General features: G+C 39.8%; 1 protein-coding gene across 8 annotated transcripts in view; it reads left to right on the forward strand.

Moving 5' to 3' along the window:
• Positions 1-18,102, forward strand: part of LOC102200050 (clathrin coat assembly protein AP180) — a 30,116-nt gene extending 12,014 nt beyond the window's left edge. The window contains exons 5-23 of one of the 8 annotated variants that reach the window (XM_005745623.1): positions 2,057-2,159; positions 2,308-2,401; positions 2,513-2,624; positions 2,745-2,851; positions 2,964-3,005; positions 3,520-3,593; positions 3,776-3,781; positions 4,336-4,348; positions 4,441-4,574; positions 5,154-5,227; positions 5,434-5,448; positions 6,052-6,222; positions 8,547-8,645; positions 12,735-12,809; positions 15,074-15,160; positions 16,155-16,216; positions 17,093-17,176; positions 17,279-17,390; positions 18,052-18,102. In XM_005745623.1, coding sequence (XP_005745680.1) covers positions 2,057-2,159; positions 2,308-2,401; positions 2,513-2,624; positions 2,745-2,851; positions 2,964-3,005; positions 3,520-3,593; positions 3,776-3,781; positions 4,336-4,348; positions 4,441-4,574; positions 5,154-5,227; positions 5,434-5,448; positions 6,052-6,222; positions 8,547-8,645; positions 12,735-12,809; positions 15,074-15,160; positions 16,155-16,216; positions 17,093-17,176; positions 17,279-17,365 — 1,439 coding nt within the window. In that variant the 3' untranslated portion in view covers positions 17,366-17,390; positions 18,052-18,102. The other 7 variants (XM_005745626.1, XM_005745625.1, XM_005745624.2 and 4 more) reach the window with 7 other exon arrangements.

Genomic DNA, 18,102 nt, shown 5'->3' on the forward strand with positions numbered 1-18,102 from the left:
AATAGAAATGCTGAATAGTATATATTATAGTATACTTTAATATAGTAAAGTTTTTTTTCTAATTGCTGACAAAAACAGTCACCCCTTTGAAATAAATAATAAATGTCTGGTGTGGTGTGAAATTACCACTTTAGAGAGCTGAAATTGGTCTTTCAAGGCATTTGCAGGAAGCCTGATGTTTCACAAATAAATAGAGGCTTTGACCACAAGTTAGTGGAATGGGTCCACTGTGCATTACTCCTGTAAAAGCTATTAAATAATGGAATAAAAGCTTGAAAAGCACAACAAAGAAAACCCTTACTAGAGATGTCAATGCTGTGTTGTTGGCTGTAGTTTTCAGCTTTGACTTCTACAGGAATGTTCACTGGGTTTTCTTTCTCTTTCTCAGAGGTTCATTCAGTACTTGGCATCCAGGACATCCTTGTTCAACCTCAGCAACTTTATTGACAAAACCGGATCTCATGGTAAGACGACAGTCTGATCAACTGTAATATCCTCCCTTTGTGTCGTTGTGTATCGTTCTTTGTAAATGGATAATCTGATAATAACCGCACATTACTGAACTTTCTCATCCTTTGCTCCTTAGGTTAGAGATTTTAGAGAAGAACCTACATAAAGTTAGGAAAAATAGGAACTAACAGGAAAATAACAAATATCACATATCAGCTACAATCCCAGCAGCCGATCTTAGTGCTGATGGATCAGCCGCTACCCTTCCATATATACATTCAATCTAGGGTGTTGTTTAATTTGTTGCACGCTTTTCAAACCACCTACTTTCCTGCTCCACCTTTCGCTTGGACTTAATCGGTGTCAACTAATGAGATCCATAATTTGTTGGACAAGGATAGAATTTTTGTAGTTTCATCTCTGTACACAACCAGACAATCTAAGTGAAGTGCAGACTTGAAGAATTACAGCCCTTTAAATACACAGCTCCCCCATTTTCAGAGATTTAAAATGAATTGGACAAACTAACATAATTTTAAATATAAGGACTGTTTTTAATACTTGGATGGAAATCCTTCCCAGTTTATGGTTGCTGAAGTTTAGAACCCATGGACATCACCTAATGCTGTATTTGTTCCATTGCAAGGTGGCTGCTAAGCCTTTACTGCAGCCACCTTTATTGCAGGGTCTTTCCATGTACGGTTTTATTCAATAACTGAAAAATCAGGTGATCCTTTGAAGAATATTTTATTTTTTTCCTCGACAAACTGTTGCATTGCTTTTGTATTTTGGGTCATTATCCAGTCCTAAAAATCTAATTCTGGCCTTTCTGTTTTTGAGTGAAACCAGTGATTTGCACCTTGTTATAAGCCATCTTCCATTCATGAATGCATCTCTTGATAATGATATGTCTACTTTCTTAAGAGTGTCCTTTTTCTTAACTATGGAAAAAATGCTGTCATCATGCATTTTGTTGTCTTCTGATGTATTTCGGACCTTTTAGAGTTGCTTAACTGGCCAATGCATTTTTTCCTTTTAAGAATGTACCAGATCACTGATTTGGCCCTCACAAAGGTGTATTTTTAGCCAAATGACGACCTTGCTCACTTGCACTGACATCCCTTTGGGCTCTTAAAATTACAGTGAAAAGCTATGAAACCTTATTATATCAAATATTGTGTCTTGTGACTTCATTTGTCATGAAATAATAAGATGACAGGTCTCACTTGAATTGGCAGATTCATTTTAGCCTCTGCAAATGGGGGCTACATAAAAATATTTTTTGTTTGATGTGGTACATTACCACTGTGGTAATGTACAGAGGCTACAAAATTGTGCGTTCAGCAAATTATGGACCAAACTATCTCAGCTACACACGGGGAAATTGTGATTCCTGTTATATTGACTGCTTTAGGGATACACTGTTTACTGCAGGTTCTAAAAAATATTTTCCCACTAAGACAAAAAGAGATCAATGCATGAAGTGAGCTGTTGAGAAACAAATGACAAATAATAGAAATAATCAAGAAACAAATACGAGCAGACAGCAAGAAGCCTATTAGCTTTTTGTTCAACAATCATTTAATTTTGATTTCATTTTGTGTAGGCTATGACATGTCTACATTCATCAGGCGGTATGGACGATACCTGAATGAGAAAGCCTTCGCTTACCGCCAGATGGCATTTGACTTCACCAGAGTCAAGAAAGGGTACGGTAAACACGGTGTGCATGCAGTTGCTCATAGCAACACTTGTTTGGCCATTAGCATTTTCTTTTACATGCTTTTACTTAGCAGTGTGGTTAAAACCTGTGGCTCTTCTTTTGTGTAAAATACTCTCTCTGTTGTGTTACCTCAGCGCTGATGGAGTGATGAGAACCATGACCACTGAGAAGCTGCTGAAAGGCATGCCTGTTCTGCAGACACAGATTGACACACTCCTGGAGTTTGATGTGCGTCTTTGCTTTGATTCGCACACTTTTTCTTCTTTTTCTTCTTCTTTATTTATTTGGTTGAACAAAACCTCAGGCAGCCCTACTTATCTCTGTCCTGTCTCCTCTCAGGTTCATCCCAAGGAGCTGAACAATGGGATCATCAATGCTGCATTTCTGCTTCTCTTCAAGGACTTGGTGAAACTGTTTGCATCCTACAATGATGGGATCATCAACCTATTAGGTTAGTAGTCCACTTAAAGTGAATAGATTGCAGGGTTTTTTTTGTTCATTTCACCGATGATAATCAAAAAAGATGGACAAGGTGTTTGTCAGTCAGCAAACCTCTTGTTTTTGTGTGTAGAGAAATTCTTCAAAATGAAGAAGAGTGAATGCAAGGAGGCCTTGGAGATCTACAAGCGTTTCCTGACCAGGGTGACAAAGATTGGAGAATTCATGAAGCTGGCTGAGGTAGCCTCAGCAGTCCTTTTTCTTTTGACTCACATAGTGACTGTAAAAACTGAGTCTGTGCAGTGTGATAATATTGTTTTTTAAATATATATATATTTCTTTTCTTTAACAGACAGTTGGAGTTGACAAAAATGACATTCCCGACATCAACTATGTAAGTTACATATCACAGCTCTCAGGGTTTTTTAATCCCACTTTGCAAGCGATGGGATCAAGAATATATAATGCATATGAATACCATCCATCTCCTCTCACACACACATGCATACACAGAAGCCCATGTCTCACCCACCACCATCTCCCCACCCAGTGTCTCCACCCAGGGGTAGTGGTGGATCTAGCAGACTCGGATGACGAGGACTGCCCCTTTAAACCTCTCGAGGAACCGGTAACCACAGAAACAAAGGGGTTATTTTGGCTGAGTGCCTGTTTACAGGATGAAGTGTTGGCACGTTGACCTTTCTTTAATTTGACAAACAAGTCACACAAAACACACAAATCACTCTTGTGTTTGTGTGTGCATAGACACATGCATGTGACTAATGCGGTGGGATTTTCTCTCACTCTTGTTTCTGGTGATTAAACCTCGGCTGGAATGTATCTGAGGAGATGATTTAAGATTTGTGTGGAGTTGCAATTCCAGTTTGAAATTTCTTTGTTCTGCTCAGGCTCCCAGCAGTATCCTAGAATCTCTGGAAACCCACATGAATGGCCTGGAGGATATAAAAGGTGGAAAGAAGGGGTAAGACGTAACATTTCTTTGCAACGTCATAGTAAAAACATTAGGATAACTCTTTCTATCTCCCGCTTTTGTTTTCACGAGTAGCCAATAGAAATATTGGTAGAAACAGGTTTTGTATTTCTACAGTTTCCTTTAACCCCTCCTCTCTTTTACTCTCCTTTACGTTGATTTGGAAACACCAGTGAAGGGTGAGCATATGTGTTATGTTTCGTTTGCAGTTTACTAATTATTTCGATGTATTTACTGTCCCACCTCTCGCCCCACCCTCCCCCAGGTAATAAATGGGCACATTATTCACATGTGAATTATGAACTGGATCAATCTAATAGTTCACACGTGGAAATGTCTGTCTCGGTGTGATTACATGCGTGACCTCTGGGAGACACATGTTTTGGTAAACAGCAGGTCACCACATGTGTACTGTCATACGCTAATATGCAATGTGAATCGCTATATGAAGGGTTTCATTCCCAAGTCAAACTGAAAATGAAATAAAAGCTGGCAAAATCAGACTGATTTAACAAATCTTATGGACTGGATTTTATTCTTGTTTTCATACTTGATTACATATTATGGTACTTTGGAAATTAACTCTTCATATGATCACATATGATGCAGTCTATCTTAAATGTTTGTTTGAATCCCCGATATTGAGTTTAAAATGATCTGTAAAATTGAGCTTTTGTCAAGCAGTTTGTTTTAAGCACATCACTTATACCTCCTCTTGTTCTTCCACTTTCAGGTCTCCAACAAAGGTAAGATGCACATTTAAAGTAGTCTGTTTTTTTCTTTAGCCTTTTATATTGTGAATCAGCACTGAAAGGGGGCTTGTCTGTCTACTTTCCAGGGATCTCCTACAAACAATGTGTCTCCAACGTCAACTCCAGCCAAATCTTCAAATGCTGTTCCCACATTGCAGCCTCCTCCTGGGGACAGTGCTGGCAGCGCTGCTGCTTCAGCTGCTCCTGAACCGGCCGAAGAGTAGGTTCCTATTTCTAGTAAATACCCCGCCAATGCAACCTTTCAAAAAACATTGGATTTTGTTAACATCTATAAAATACCATATACTTACATTGTATCTGTATTGTCAGTATTGCCAAAAGTAATCACCACCCATCAGAATTGATCAATCCAATTCCAGCATGGTACCATGATACGATGCCACCCGTGCAACATGTCCAGTGTGAAATTTCCTCTCTATGAAATATTCCACAGTCAGCTGTTAGTGGTATTATAACAAAGTGGAAGTGATTGGGAACGACAGAATTTTAACAGACAGAGAGAAATCACGAATTGTGATTTTTTGGTGTCTGCTTGCCCAGTTTAGTTTATAATTTCATTCAGTTCACATGTATAATTTGGATGATGGGTAAATGATCTCAGAAACAAGACATTTCCCACGATGTTGTCTCCACTTTTTTTAGTGCTAGGTAACAAAATGTCACGCCAACAGTGCTATTTTAACCTCACCCAGCTGATTAAGTGCAAGTAAACTATTGATCATGTGCAGCAGAAAATTTTCACTCAGAAAAGTGTGGTTAAAACCTTATCATCTTCCAGTTCATTGCTAGATCTGGATCCACTGGCCTCTACTGGCCCTTCAGCACCATCAGCTGCCCCCACATCTTGGGGAGGTAAGTGGCCCTCCTTTCTTTAGAACAGCTGCTGATATCATGCACATGGTTTTCGTCGCAGTCATTGTTAGAAAGAACGACAGGTAATCTAGTCCTTTTAGTGAACACGTAACAGTCTATTTTCATTGGAGTTGACTAGAGAATCAAATCAAATCTCCAGAACAAGACATATCTTCTCCCTGTTTCTTTGTTTTCTGCCTCCGTAGATCTTCTTGGATCAGGTGAGTGCAACTCCTCCTCTTTACTTCACCTGTAGGATCTGGTCCAGACTAGTCCATTCTTAAAACCTCCTCCAGGTTGCCTTGATTTTACTGGTTTTCTTGCTGTAATATGAAATTGAAGCAACCTGGAGGCAATATATTGTTTCTCTATTTAGAAAATATAAAAATAGACAACATTGCAGCAGTGTCACATGGTTACTTCCCTGTTTGTCTCCTCAAGCTGTTCTCTTAGTCTGAGTACTCTCTTTGTTTCTCTCTGCCTTCTCCCTCCCCTCCCTCCACATACTCCATTGTCTGTTTTTGGTTTATAATGGGGGCTATTTTGGTTGATTGCTTTTTAATATCTATTTCTTGGTTATGACTGGACAATGCTGGATCATTTGGCGACTTTTAATTTGTTTAAAAATACGGGTTTTTCTTCTTCTTTTTTTTGGCCACTTCTAAATGATCTTTATTGGGCTTTATTTGGATTGACCTTTCTTTTGGCTTTTTTTTTCCTTCACTCTCACAACGGTGACTCCACTGGCTATTTTGGTTCCTCTTTTGTGGTTTATTTTGCCTCCTTTCTATGGGGATTTCAAACACCCCTGATGGTACTGGAAGAAATGGGCGATTCCTTGCTATCTGAACCCACCCTCGCGGCTGAGCCCACCCCCTCCCTTGCAGCGGCATCGCCCACTCCTGCAGCAGCAGAACCTGGAGTCTCTCTAGCTCCTCCCACTAGCACAGCAGCTGCCACCTCCCCTGGCGCCGCCAATGTGGATCTGTTGGGAGGTCAGTGGGCTTCCAGAAAATTCTCTACGAAGGAATCACTCTGGGAAGCTCAACTGTAAAACCCATCACACGATATGATAACACAGACGACTGCATGCTCAAACACGTACAGTATGTAGACAGAACTTTGCTGAATTATGGCAGTTGTTGTCTGTCCACTGCAAGCAAAGTTGTATCATCAAAAACTCTCACTGCGTACTGGATTGATGCACATCCCTATCAACTGCCTTAAAATTATAGCCCCGCATTATTTAGTTATATTTAAACAGACTAAATACATTTGATTATGGATTAACCATGTCAAAATATATACACTTAATAGCTTACAATGCTACTCAATGTTTAGAAAAACTTATCACATGAATTTTCACTTTTCATTTCCTAATGCCACAGTTCATGACAGTGTAGTAGTCCCTGCCTCTGTTAGCATCTTTTTGACGTTGATGCCCTAAAAACAGCAATTTATTAACAAGATGCTGATCGTAATTTTGGCCGGCATTGATATTATTCAGCGTTAAAAGAAGGTGAAAAGAAAGAAAAGCTTCCATGCAGGTTGTGTAGAAAAGATGGTTTGTGAACTAGGGTTTGCCATTTTGGAGGTTACTATGTTCGTTTTCTTGTGACGCTGTTCATTGTCGTGTGAGGGTAGAGTTGGGGGAACTATCAGCTACCCTGCAGCAATGCTGACTTATTTCACAAGATTAATCTGTAACTTATCACTGTCTATACTTCAGCAGGGTTATTAAAAGTGTTTCTTAGTGAGGAGACTCAATAGGTGTGCCTCTTGCTTTGGGCTCACAGAGTGTGCACATTAGTGACAGGAGCACATATTGGGTGAACATGAAGGGTCTAACTACAAGGTGAAGATTGCAAAGTTTCTTCTGATAGAAACTCTACAAGATTTACAAGAAACTGTAAATCCAGACAGCGTTACCACCACAGGCCAAAGACAAAAAAGCCGGCTGACTGGTTAGGTTCCACTCCCAGGCATGCGTGGCTGTGCTGAGTGGGGTTTTTCTCGTCATAGTTGAAAGGTTTGCTAGATAAAGATTTGGGGGCAAAATAGGGCATTCTTAATTTGCAGTTGATGCATCAAACCCTGTTCAATAAACTATGATTCTAGCATAGCTTTGAGAGATGTTGCATGCCAGTTGTTCTTGATCAGTTCATTGCTTGGCTGAATTTGTGCACAGCCAGGATTGTAGTTCTGGACCGTTGGCTTGCTTTTCCTGTGCTCCGTGACATAATAATAATCTACTGTATTACAGAGAGTGGTATAGTGGCTAACGTGTGGTATAAAAGATTTCCTGTGTCTGATCATGTAGCAACAAACAAAAAATCAGTCTATTACTAAAAGTACTGTGCACTAAGTGGTGCACAGGGTGGTCCGAATTATCCATGAGCTGTTATTTCCACAGCACACCGCAGCTAAGTACAGTATTGCAATTACAACTTTTGTTTCAAAATGTTATGAGCGGAATTGATCAGATTTGGAGAGGTACATGAAATCTTGTCACCATTCAGGGTTGCTCCTTCTTGGAAGAAATTTACTTGGGTAAAGTGTGTAACTATGTGGGCAGTAACAATGCTTTAGTGTCATGAAAAGTGTCATTATTTAAATTACTAAAAGTGAAATTCTGATGTGAAAAATATCTCAATATAGAATTTAAATGAATGAACTAGCTAATATGATAATAAGAATGACTAACAAGCAGTTTAGTGATGAGTTGTGTTTTAATCGTTTATCGGTGGTATGCAGTTTTATGTGATGTGCTTTTTTGGGAAAGCAATCACATTTAATCACATTATTTTAATCCATACAAAATGTACAATCAGATTTAGACTTAATATTTCTACAGATATTCTCCACATACTCACCACATGTTCACTTTTGGCTTGTATATACACTGCTGCACTCATGCGTCCTGTTTGATAGGCCGTAATGCTTTTCTTTGATCTCTGAAAAGCAATTCTATCAAACCCTGTCACATGTCTACAGCTACAGATGGCAGCTGTAACACTTGTAGAGTCCTGGCTTATTCGGCTCTTTGTGCACTAGATTAATCCTTGCTGTAATGCCTCCTGTCTGTATTCCCATTTGCTCATTCACCTGTCAGTCATTGATGTCACATAACAGTTCTGTACGCTGCTGTTTCTAAAAGCCGAAAACAGCTTAAAAATGCTTCTGCAACTTAAACGCTTTAATCTTATGTTCTTTTTTCTTAATAGTCTTGTTTTCCTCTGGCTTTTTGACTCTCTCTTTTTTATCCTTATTTCTTCATCTGTCTCTCTCCGCGTTTCTGTCCTCTCCTGGGGTTTTGCAGAAGCCTTCGCAAGTCCTGCTCCTGCCGCTGAGGCCTCCGCAGGAGCAGCTGAAGGTGGGGCTGCTGCTACATCCACCCCAGCTGCCAACGCTGGAACTGGTGGGTGACCAACATCTGTCTGTGTGAGAGAGAGTGTGTATGTGCAACAACAGCAAAAAACATGCAGTTAAGCAATTCTTTCTTTACATGTTTTCTGCATGAAAACATACAAACAATACAGCAAAGCAAGTTAGCTAAAAACTCAAAACCTCAACAGGAAAGAAGCTGTGAGCGAATTTGTGATGCTAATATTAGCTTAATTAGCTTTAAAGATTTGCTGACTTCAACAGCTACAGCTATCTAAAATAAAAACCAATTGTTTCAAAGTTGTTGTTTTGTTTTTGTTTTTGTTATTACACAGAGTAATAAAAAACCTACTCACAGTAGAAAAGGTACAGGTGTAACTATTAAAATAATGCTAGCTTTTGTTTGTGTACGTTGAGTCACGCTATCCTGGCTTTATATTTTCTCCTGTAACTTTTCAAAATGCGCATATTTATTTAGAGACTTAGAGCTTTTTATTGTCATTGTGCAGTTTCTTGCACAGCGAAATTGGGTAGCTGAACCACAAAGGTGATAAAGTAAGAAGAAGAGAAACCAATATACAACGAAGGCGGGAAATAAATAAATAATTAAATAAATAGAATTTTTAAAAAAAACAGTGTACATGTATACATATGTGAGTGGAACTATATACATGGTGTATGTGTAGGAAACATTGAAACAGACTGGGACCAAAATAATTGCACATGAGCCAAAAATATTGCACAGAACATGGAAAGACTGAGATATTGCACATAGATGATCAACAGCAGTGTCAGGGTGGATGTGTTGGGGAAGTCTTTACACACTCTTAGTTTGCATTAAGAGTTCTGACAGCCCACGGGAAGAAGCTGTTCTTTAGTCTGTTGGTTTTGCACCTGATGGATCTGAGCCTTTTTCCAGAGGGAAGGATGTTGAAGAGGTGGTGGCTAGGATGGAGGTGGTCCTTTATAATTGCCCTGGCTCTGGAGAGACATCTTGAGCTGGCAATTAAGTCCAGGGAGGGGAGTGGACAGCCGATCACCTTCTCTGCAGTTCTGATGACCCTCTGTAGTCTCTTCTTGTCAGCTGTTGTGCAACCAGCGTACCACACAGGGATGGCGTGCACCAGCACACTCTCGATAGTGTCACGGTAGAAGAATGCAATTGTGTGAGTCAGAGTTTCTCATCAATAATTACTATATTTTACTTACATACTTTATTTTCCTAGTTAGGAAGGTATTCTTTCGACTTCTGTGCATTTCCGTAGATTGAACTCAGAACATGGAGATAACATGGGCACAACAAAGAGTTGTTAAAATACAGGACTTTAATGGAATATATTGTTTGTTATGTTGTTTTTGTATTTCTTTTATTATAACTGTGAAAGAAGAAAATGTTATAACTTTACAGAGAAAGATGTAGATGCCTGTGGTTGTGAATGTGTAAAGGTCAATGAGGGTTTAAACTCACGTCTTTGTGCAGGTAGTATGGATTCATTCATCATTACTGCTTGGGTATGGAAGGGAAATCTTGTTATTGGCGTTCAAGAGCAAAAATATTCATGCTTGTCTTTTGTCATCACAAGAAAACTTTAGACTTTCTGTTATGGAGAAGACTGCCTGGTTTTATTTGAAGTTCCTAACGTTATGGACTGTGAAAGGATTTAATATCCGCTCCAGTTGTTTGTCATTTTCTCTCCCATCACAGATGCTATTTATAGCTGTAACTGTTACGACTGACAGCAGGAGTATGTTGGAGCTCTGCACATTTTCACCTCCTATCATTCCCATCTGATGTTTTCCATTTCTCTGACCTCCTTCTTGTGGTTATTGCGGTACTCCTGTAACCGTTACATAATTCTTAATCCTTAATTCTTATTCTCATGTATATATCTCATGTATAGCTCATGCACATATCTTTCTACGTAGCACTTTTAATTCTTATCCCTACTTTTATTTTTTCATGTCTATTTAAGTGCTATTTATGACACTATGTTTGCACTGAAGCACCGCAGCAATTTCCTAATGTTGTAAACCTGCTCAACATTTGGCAATAAACCCCTTTCTGATTCTGATTCTGATTCTGATAAAACATACAGTATTGTGCAAAAATGTTGAAAAATAATGCAGTGAGTAGCTTCATAAGTTCACCCTCAAATCAGTAATTGTTGTGCTTGCACTTTTTCTTTGATGCAGCACCAGTTCTCAAAGGAACATTTTTCAAAGCATCTTGAAGCACTTGCTGCAGTTTTTCTGTGTCAGCCTGTCTCTCACTTTTCACTGTCTTTTTGTGTAAAGACAGACTGACGCATTGATATTGGGATCAGGCCTCTGCGGGGGACCAGATATCTAATGTCTAGAATTGACCTAAGCCTTTGCTCAGTGCCATATGTCTGCTCTCTTTTGTATCAAAGTCAATGTCTAACATTCCCCTTCTCTCAATGTTTTACATTTCTTTCCTACCCCCCAATACCCCCCATTTCCTCCCAAAAGACCCCTTTGCTCCCTCAGATGGTAGCACCAACGCAGCGTCTTCAGGTCTAGACCTTTTCGGCATGATGTCAGTGGAGAGCAATAACCCGGCTAGTTCCCTGGATGCCTGTTTTAGCTCGGGTGTGCCCCAGCCCTCCCCTTCCCATTCCCCTTCACCGCTCTTCACCTCCTCATCCAACACCATCACCACCACTGCAACCATTTCAGCTCCTATTGCCGCCAGCACCACCAGCCCTGGGATTGACCTTTTCAGTGGTAAACATTGGAGATTTGTGTGATCCGGCATTAGTAACTATCGCATCATACTGAGGCAGGCTGGTGTCTTCTTGACTCTGTGGTTTGAGGCTGTTTGCCATTTTTTGTCATTATTTTTATGAGGGAAAATGTGCACATGTTTGCAGCTTTGCCTCTCCAGTTGAAAGAGTTTGAGCTTTTTAATATTCCTGTCTTGGGTGCGCATGTATTTGTAGATATCTTTAACTCCATGCCAGACACGAGCTTCTCCAAAACAGACCTCGCTCCCAGTGCTGACTTGTTTTCAGCAGGTACCCTTTTGCACTCAATCTGCCATCTTGCGCGTGCTCTTACTCTCATATCCTGTCTTGCTGTTTGTGTTTTTCAGCTTTGTCCTTGGCTTTGATCAGGGAAGAAAAGAAGGAAATGAGATTGCTCTGTTATGGGTCAGCTGAAAGCCACTGAGCTGTCTGAAGCATTTAGTGAATGACACTTACCTCTTTTCTTATTCCGGCATGTACTGCGTGCACTGCAACTGAACTTGATAAAAGCGCACTGTGCATTATAATGAATAGTTTCTGTGTGTGTGTGTGTGTTTGTGTGTTTAGTGTGTATTTGTGCGTGTTTGGGGTCTAAAAACATAATCTCCACCTTGCCTCCTTCAGCGGATGTGTTCAGCTCCTCTGCCCCCATCCTCTCCTCAGCACCCCCATCCAAAATTGACACAGGAGCCATCATGAATCTGTTTGGTGGTGGGTAACTCACATGACCGCCTCCCCTCACTCTGCCTCTCTTGTTCACGCTGAGGAAGCGAAGGACATAAAATGAAACAAGTGATTTTGAAACCATCAGGTTTTCTCCTTTATGATCATAGCTATTGCGATTGTTGCTGCTGTATATTTTGTTTTTGCTATTCATGTGGGTGGATACATTATTGGAGATTCGCACACAGATAGCTGAGATGAGTCAAAGTATTTATCAACTGCTAATAATGACTCTGGCTCAAGATTTTCTTCCTTTTAAACTAAAAGTGGCTACACTACTTCAGCACAATTATACTTGCTCTCATTTATCCTCTAGAAAAATAGGATTATGAGCCCAAATCTAACAACTAAAATTCCTTGCTGTGCATATCTGAGTGTTACATGTGAAAAGGCCATTTTTATAAGCAGTATGTGTGTGTGATGTTTTCATTTTCTGAAATCGAAAATCCTGCGCTCATGCTTTCAAGCCCTCTTTTCTAACTCTAAGCATTTTGTCTGACATTAATAGTGTGAAGCTGAAGGCTGATTGTTCCCCTTCTTTGCCTTAATGCTGCGATGGAAATGGCTCGACCCACTGCGACCCTGTCATGGAATGAATGGTGGACTGTGTTTATGTTTTTTGGTTGACCTGCCAGAGCCTACAGGAGGAGATGCCCCAGCTGCTGCTGCTGCCCCTGCTCCTGTTGCCCCCGGTGCTGAACTGATGTCAGGTAAATCCTCAGATGTGGAAGTGCCAACCTGAATGTGATCAGTGAAGGTTATATCATCATGTTTGTATGAAATAGTTCCCTCTCACTGCATGTATTGTGGTCATGGATGGATTTCATAACAGATATTATGAGCACAGGTCTGGAGGCTCCTGAGCTAAAGCCTCTGTATTAAGGTTTGTTTTTGTCGAGTTTAAAGTGGAAATAGACTGATGGTATTGTTTTGTAAAGTCTGTAAGCGTGGAATAAAAGAGAGAACATTAACCAGAGGTCCTCACAGACTGACTGGATGGCGTCATGGTACCAAACAAGCACGCTCATTTATAGAGTTCCCCACTCAACAATTATTTCAATGATGGACTCATGCGCTCCAAATATGAGTCTATATTATTAATATATATGCAGTAACAAACTACTCACTCATCAGAACTTCACCTTTCAGACCATGCTCTCAGCAAAGTCAGTGCTGCTCAAGTTCCTTAAGTCCAAAGTCCTCCCCTCTACTCTCCTTCCTCTTTTAAGGACCACTTTTTTCTGCTTTGGCTTGCTAAACAGAGGAGCTACTCTGTTTTTTTTCTGACACTTGCCAAAAACAAAAACAGTTGCATACTTGACATCAACAGGTTCACATGCATGTTCTGCAAATGACAGACAGCACAAAAGGATTTGATTCATAATATTAGTAATAATATATTGTTTGAATACAGTAAGGCTTTGGTTGATAAGTTAACATGACTTATTAAACATATTGTGGAACTTTGATGTGTTAATAGTTCTATCGACCTTGCTTCTCCTGTCTTTTGGGCCCTGGATGCCCTGTCCAAAAAAGAATAGGTTGGGGTTTCTGCTTAGCTCAGAGGCCCTAACCTGATCATTCATCCATGGCTACAGCTGTTCATCTTGTAATAACACTCATTGTTGTTGTCCTGCTAATACCATAATATCACTTTACAATATTTTACTAACACTTTCTTTGATAATCTTAAAATCGGTTTGCTTGCCAGACTAGCTGTTTCATGTCAGTGGATGTATCACTTACTGTTTCTATTAACTTTGGTAATGGTTAATGAAATAGTTTGCTGTCAGCAGCTTCTCTTTGGATTGTATTTATTAACTTTTAAGAGCAACATACATCAACATTGTTTGTGCCACACAAAATGGTGCATGTTTCTGCTGGCTTGGTTTTTGCTTCAGTTTCATGATAACAGCATCACATTTTGCTTATGACGACTTATATTCTTCGGAAAATCCTCCAATCTTTCTCACCTTTCAATACTTGATCCCTGCTTATGTGGTTCCTGGTCCTCTCCTTTTGTGCTGCTGGTCTCATATTATATAACTAATGGTCTGCAATACTTCTGCTTTAAGGCTTAACTCTTTCTCTTTTCCTTCCTTTCTATCAACCATACAATAACCTCCTTAGAAAAAAACACTCTATTGAAACCTCATTGCATTTTCCCCCCTCTCTCTTTGGCATCTGTGCTTTTTTTTTTTACTCTCCTCTCTTTCTCTCTCCCTCGCTCTCTTTCTCCATCTGGCTCTTGGGCTGGCTCATTTCTTGCTTCCTGCCATTTGATTGGGTGAGTCCCCTTGCTCTTTAACACGCTAATTTCCCACAGTGCACTGCATTGCGGTGGTGCAAGGCAAGCTCAGCTGCACTTTCTCCTGAAACACCAGATGCTTGACGGTTATGAGGACTGTGTGAAGTAGCAGTTATTATTCAGTGCTTCTTTAGCATTTAACCCAGCTTCATTCTAGCTTCAGTGCTTCTGCCCTCATGCCAGTTTCTGCAGCAGTCACAAACTCATGGGAAAACTACATTAACGGTCGCATTCTTGACATCATGTTTGATGCTATGCAGAAGCAAGCTCAGGTTTATATCTGTCCCACATATATATGTACTTTTAAAGTTCTTTATCTTACTGCAATTGATCATAACAGATGTCTCCTGAGTCATATATTCGATGGTTTTATGTTATATTCTATTTCACATGATTGAAATTCACTAAGATTTAGTATTTTCCAAAAAGAAACCATATGTCGTATTTTAAATGAACCAACTCTTCCTCAGTAGGTTACATTTCAATGCTCTCTTTTCGCTGTTGTCATGGAGACATCTGTTGGTTGTCATGGTAATATCCCAAGTAATAAGAAGGCCTGCTCCTGAGTTGTAGTAGAGTGTGAGAATTGCTTGTAGTGAAGGATACTAATATCGCCCTCCCCTGTCCATCTTCTCCCTTCCCTGTTGCACCTCCTCCCTGCTGTAGTATTTGATGGCCTAGGGGATGTAATGAAGCCCACAGTGACTCCCCAGGCTGGGGATGTTGACACCTCTATGGCTAACATGGCAAGTAGTAAGTAGAGTTTTAGATTTCTAGATTTCTGGACTATGTAATGCAGTAAATTAACATTTTGAGAAACATGCTTGTTTGTTCTCCAGCAGAGATTCTTAAATTGCAAGGTTTGCTTTATTTATTCATTCTAAATAAATTGTGAAAGGCTTGAGAGTTACTTCTTTACATATTAAACAAAAGAGAAAAGCAGTCTTGGGAACGTTAGATGTGCTGGCAGTCACATTTTCTTTTATATTTAACAGAGCCAAACCTATTTATGGTACACATGCCCAAAATGCTAACTAAGTAATTTGAATACTTATAATTTTGTTACAATGTAAAACATTTGGGAATTTGGTGAAATGAATTTTATTTGAGTGGCGTACAATCATTACATTTATTCAATATTCAGTTCAAATCAGTTATATTTCTATAGGACCAAATCACATCAACAATCACCTCAAGTTGCTTTATTTTGTATGGTAAAGACTCTATAAAATTACAGAGAAAGCACCAATCATCAGATGACCACCTATGAGCCAGTGCTTGGTGACAGTGGGAAGGAAAAACTCCCTTTTAAAAGGAAGAAACCTCTGATAGCACCAAACTCACAGAGTGAGTTGCTTAAAGTTTATGAGGGCAAAGAGTCATTTTTTGAGTGTGTGACTCCATCTGACACTTAGTTCACAATTTTAAAAAAAGTCAAGTAAAAATAGCAGCAGTAGCTCTAACTCCCCTATAAACCACAAATATGTTTCTTTACACTTAAAATTATTTATGAAAGTAAATCATTCTTGTGAACTTTAAGAGTGCTTGTGTTAAAGATAAGCCAACTTATTAATCTTTCCACCTCTGTTAAAAGAAAGCAAAGAAACTCATCTACTAAAATGGCAAACATCTACTTTAACTGACTTTCTGTCTTGTAACTTAGAAATCACTGCAGTAAATTACAAGTTACAAATGATGCGACAGATTTTTTTGCAGTACCTTTTTTCTCTCTTTCTTTCCTTCCAAGATCTCACAATGGGAACTCCAGCGGCCCCTCAGGTAGCTCCCCCAAGTTGGGGTGCTCCGATGGTAAATGTTGTCTGTGTCTTAAAGCATGGAGTGGAGCCGCATGCCAGCGACAGATAGGGCAAACCTGTAGCAGCAGTCACAAGTGTCGCCTTCATCACCATATGGAAAAGAAACAGGAAAAAAAAACTTATAACAAATGCTTATGTTTTGGAGATTTGTCCTCTTTCTTTTCAATATGGCCCAGCTCTCCAGGTTCCAGGTGTACCATAAAGCTAGGAAGCAGGGCATAAATTTAATTCAGCCTAATGTGTGTTTCTGGAATATTTACTGGAGAGTGATGAAGGGGGAAATGATAGTACTGCATTAAGAAGCTGTTGCTTGGAAACAGCTATTAATTTTTGAGTTTTGTTTGAAACCTGATTGAGTTGAGGCAAACCTGGACATTGCAGTTGGTTTGACGCTTCCATCTGAAGGCTACATGAAACAAGCTTCACTGCTCTCTGAACCCCTGTTCATATGCAAATAGACAACAAAAACTGAAGATGAAGTTGGGCTTTCTGTTGTGGCGTGTCCTCGTTTCTTGTGTGCCAGTTTGTTTTGTCCAGCATTTGGTGTGTCTGTCCTTTTTTTTTTTACCTTAAATTTTTGTTTTCTGTGTTCATTTTGCCATATTTTCATCTGAAATGTAGTATAGTAACATCCCACCTCCTCCTCTCCATCCCCTCTCGTCCACACCTTTAGACCATACCCATGGGTGTCAGTCCTTTTATGGGGATTCACCCTAGCTTCACCATGGTAAGACCTCCAGTCCAGTCTAGTAATGCCCAGGCAGGACATTACTGGATAACTAATGGACAATCACCCCCTTTGGGTGGCCCTCACACACCCATAAAATAACAGACATCTAGTTTTATTGACTCTTTTCCATTCCATCAGGCCGGAGCACCAGTTGCTGGAGCTCCCATGATGCCAATGGCGAGACCAGGCTTCCCAGCCGCTGGGGTGACCCCAGGAGCACCGGTAACACACTTGATTTTTTTTTTACAATGGAAAATATTATTATTTGCACAGGTTACAATGACAAAAGAAGGAATATGAGTGCTAAAATAAGGTGTTTTACAGATGTCTCCTGGAATCGCCCAGAGCCCCAGGAAGCCTCCACCACCCAGGAACGCTCTGGATGACCTCAATATTAAGGACTTCATGTAGACTGACTGATCCAGAAACCCCCAAGGTACACATCTTTACTGATAGTATGCTGAAACTGCAGATTCCTCTCATTACGGATAACATTCGTATAGTTTTTCTCTGTAGAACAGGCTGGGGTTTAGGCATAACAGTAATCTACAGCACTACTACCATCAGTTATTCTGCTTAAGATGTAGACATGCTTGTTGCTTGTTGTAAACCTGTTGTGCAATTGCTAAACTAAAATATCTCATATGTCATGAAATAGCAAAGCATAAGGAGAAGAATTTGAGCCTTAAACAATAACAACATGCAAGTTCAATTTGATGCTTGAAAAGTGGTTCCCAGACCTGAAGATAAAATTAAGGGTGGTTTTTCTGAGTTTTTTTTTTTTTTTGTAAACAGACAGAAGTCACTGGCAAATATCAAGATTTTTTCTGAAAGTAGACTTCACAAATTTTAAGTGATCAGCATTCACAAAACAAAATGTGCTAAAAGCTGCTTTGGATTGGGATCCACAACAGTACCGATAAGGTAAAGAAACCAAATGTGTGACATTAGGGTTAGGGAAAACATCTTGTGACAGTTAAATCCGATATCACATGCCAGTTTCATGCTGTTTAATAATAATAATGCAATATGTTGTGTCTGCTAACACATTCCTCTGACAGAAAGCTAAAACAAGACCATGTTCTTTCTCTGTGTAGGTTTGTCATCGTGTCTGGAGCTCTGTGGAAGTGGATGTCTGCACCCCCCCC

This window comes from Pundamilia nyererei, unplaced genomic scaffold (genome assembly GCF_000239375.1).
Source record: "Pundamilia nyererei isolate P.nyererei 1_Seehausen unplaced genomic scaffold, PunNye1.0 scaffold00161, whole genome shotgun sequence".
Classification (NCBI taxonomy): Eukaryota; Metazoa; Chordata; class Actinopteri; order Cichliformes; family Cichlidae; genus Pundamilia; species Pundamilia nyererei.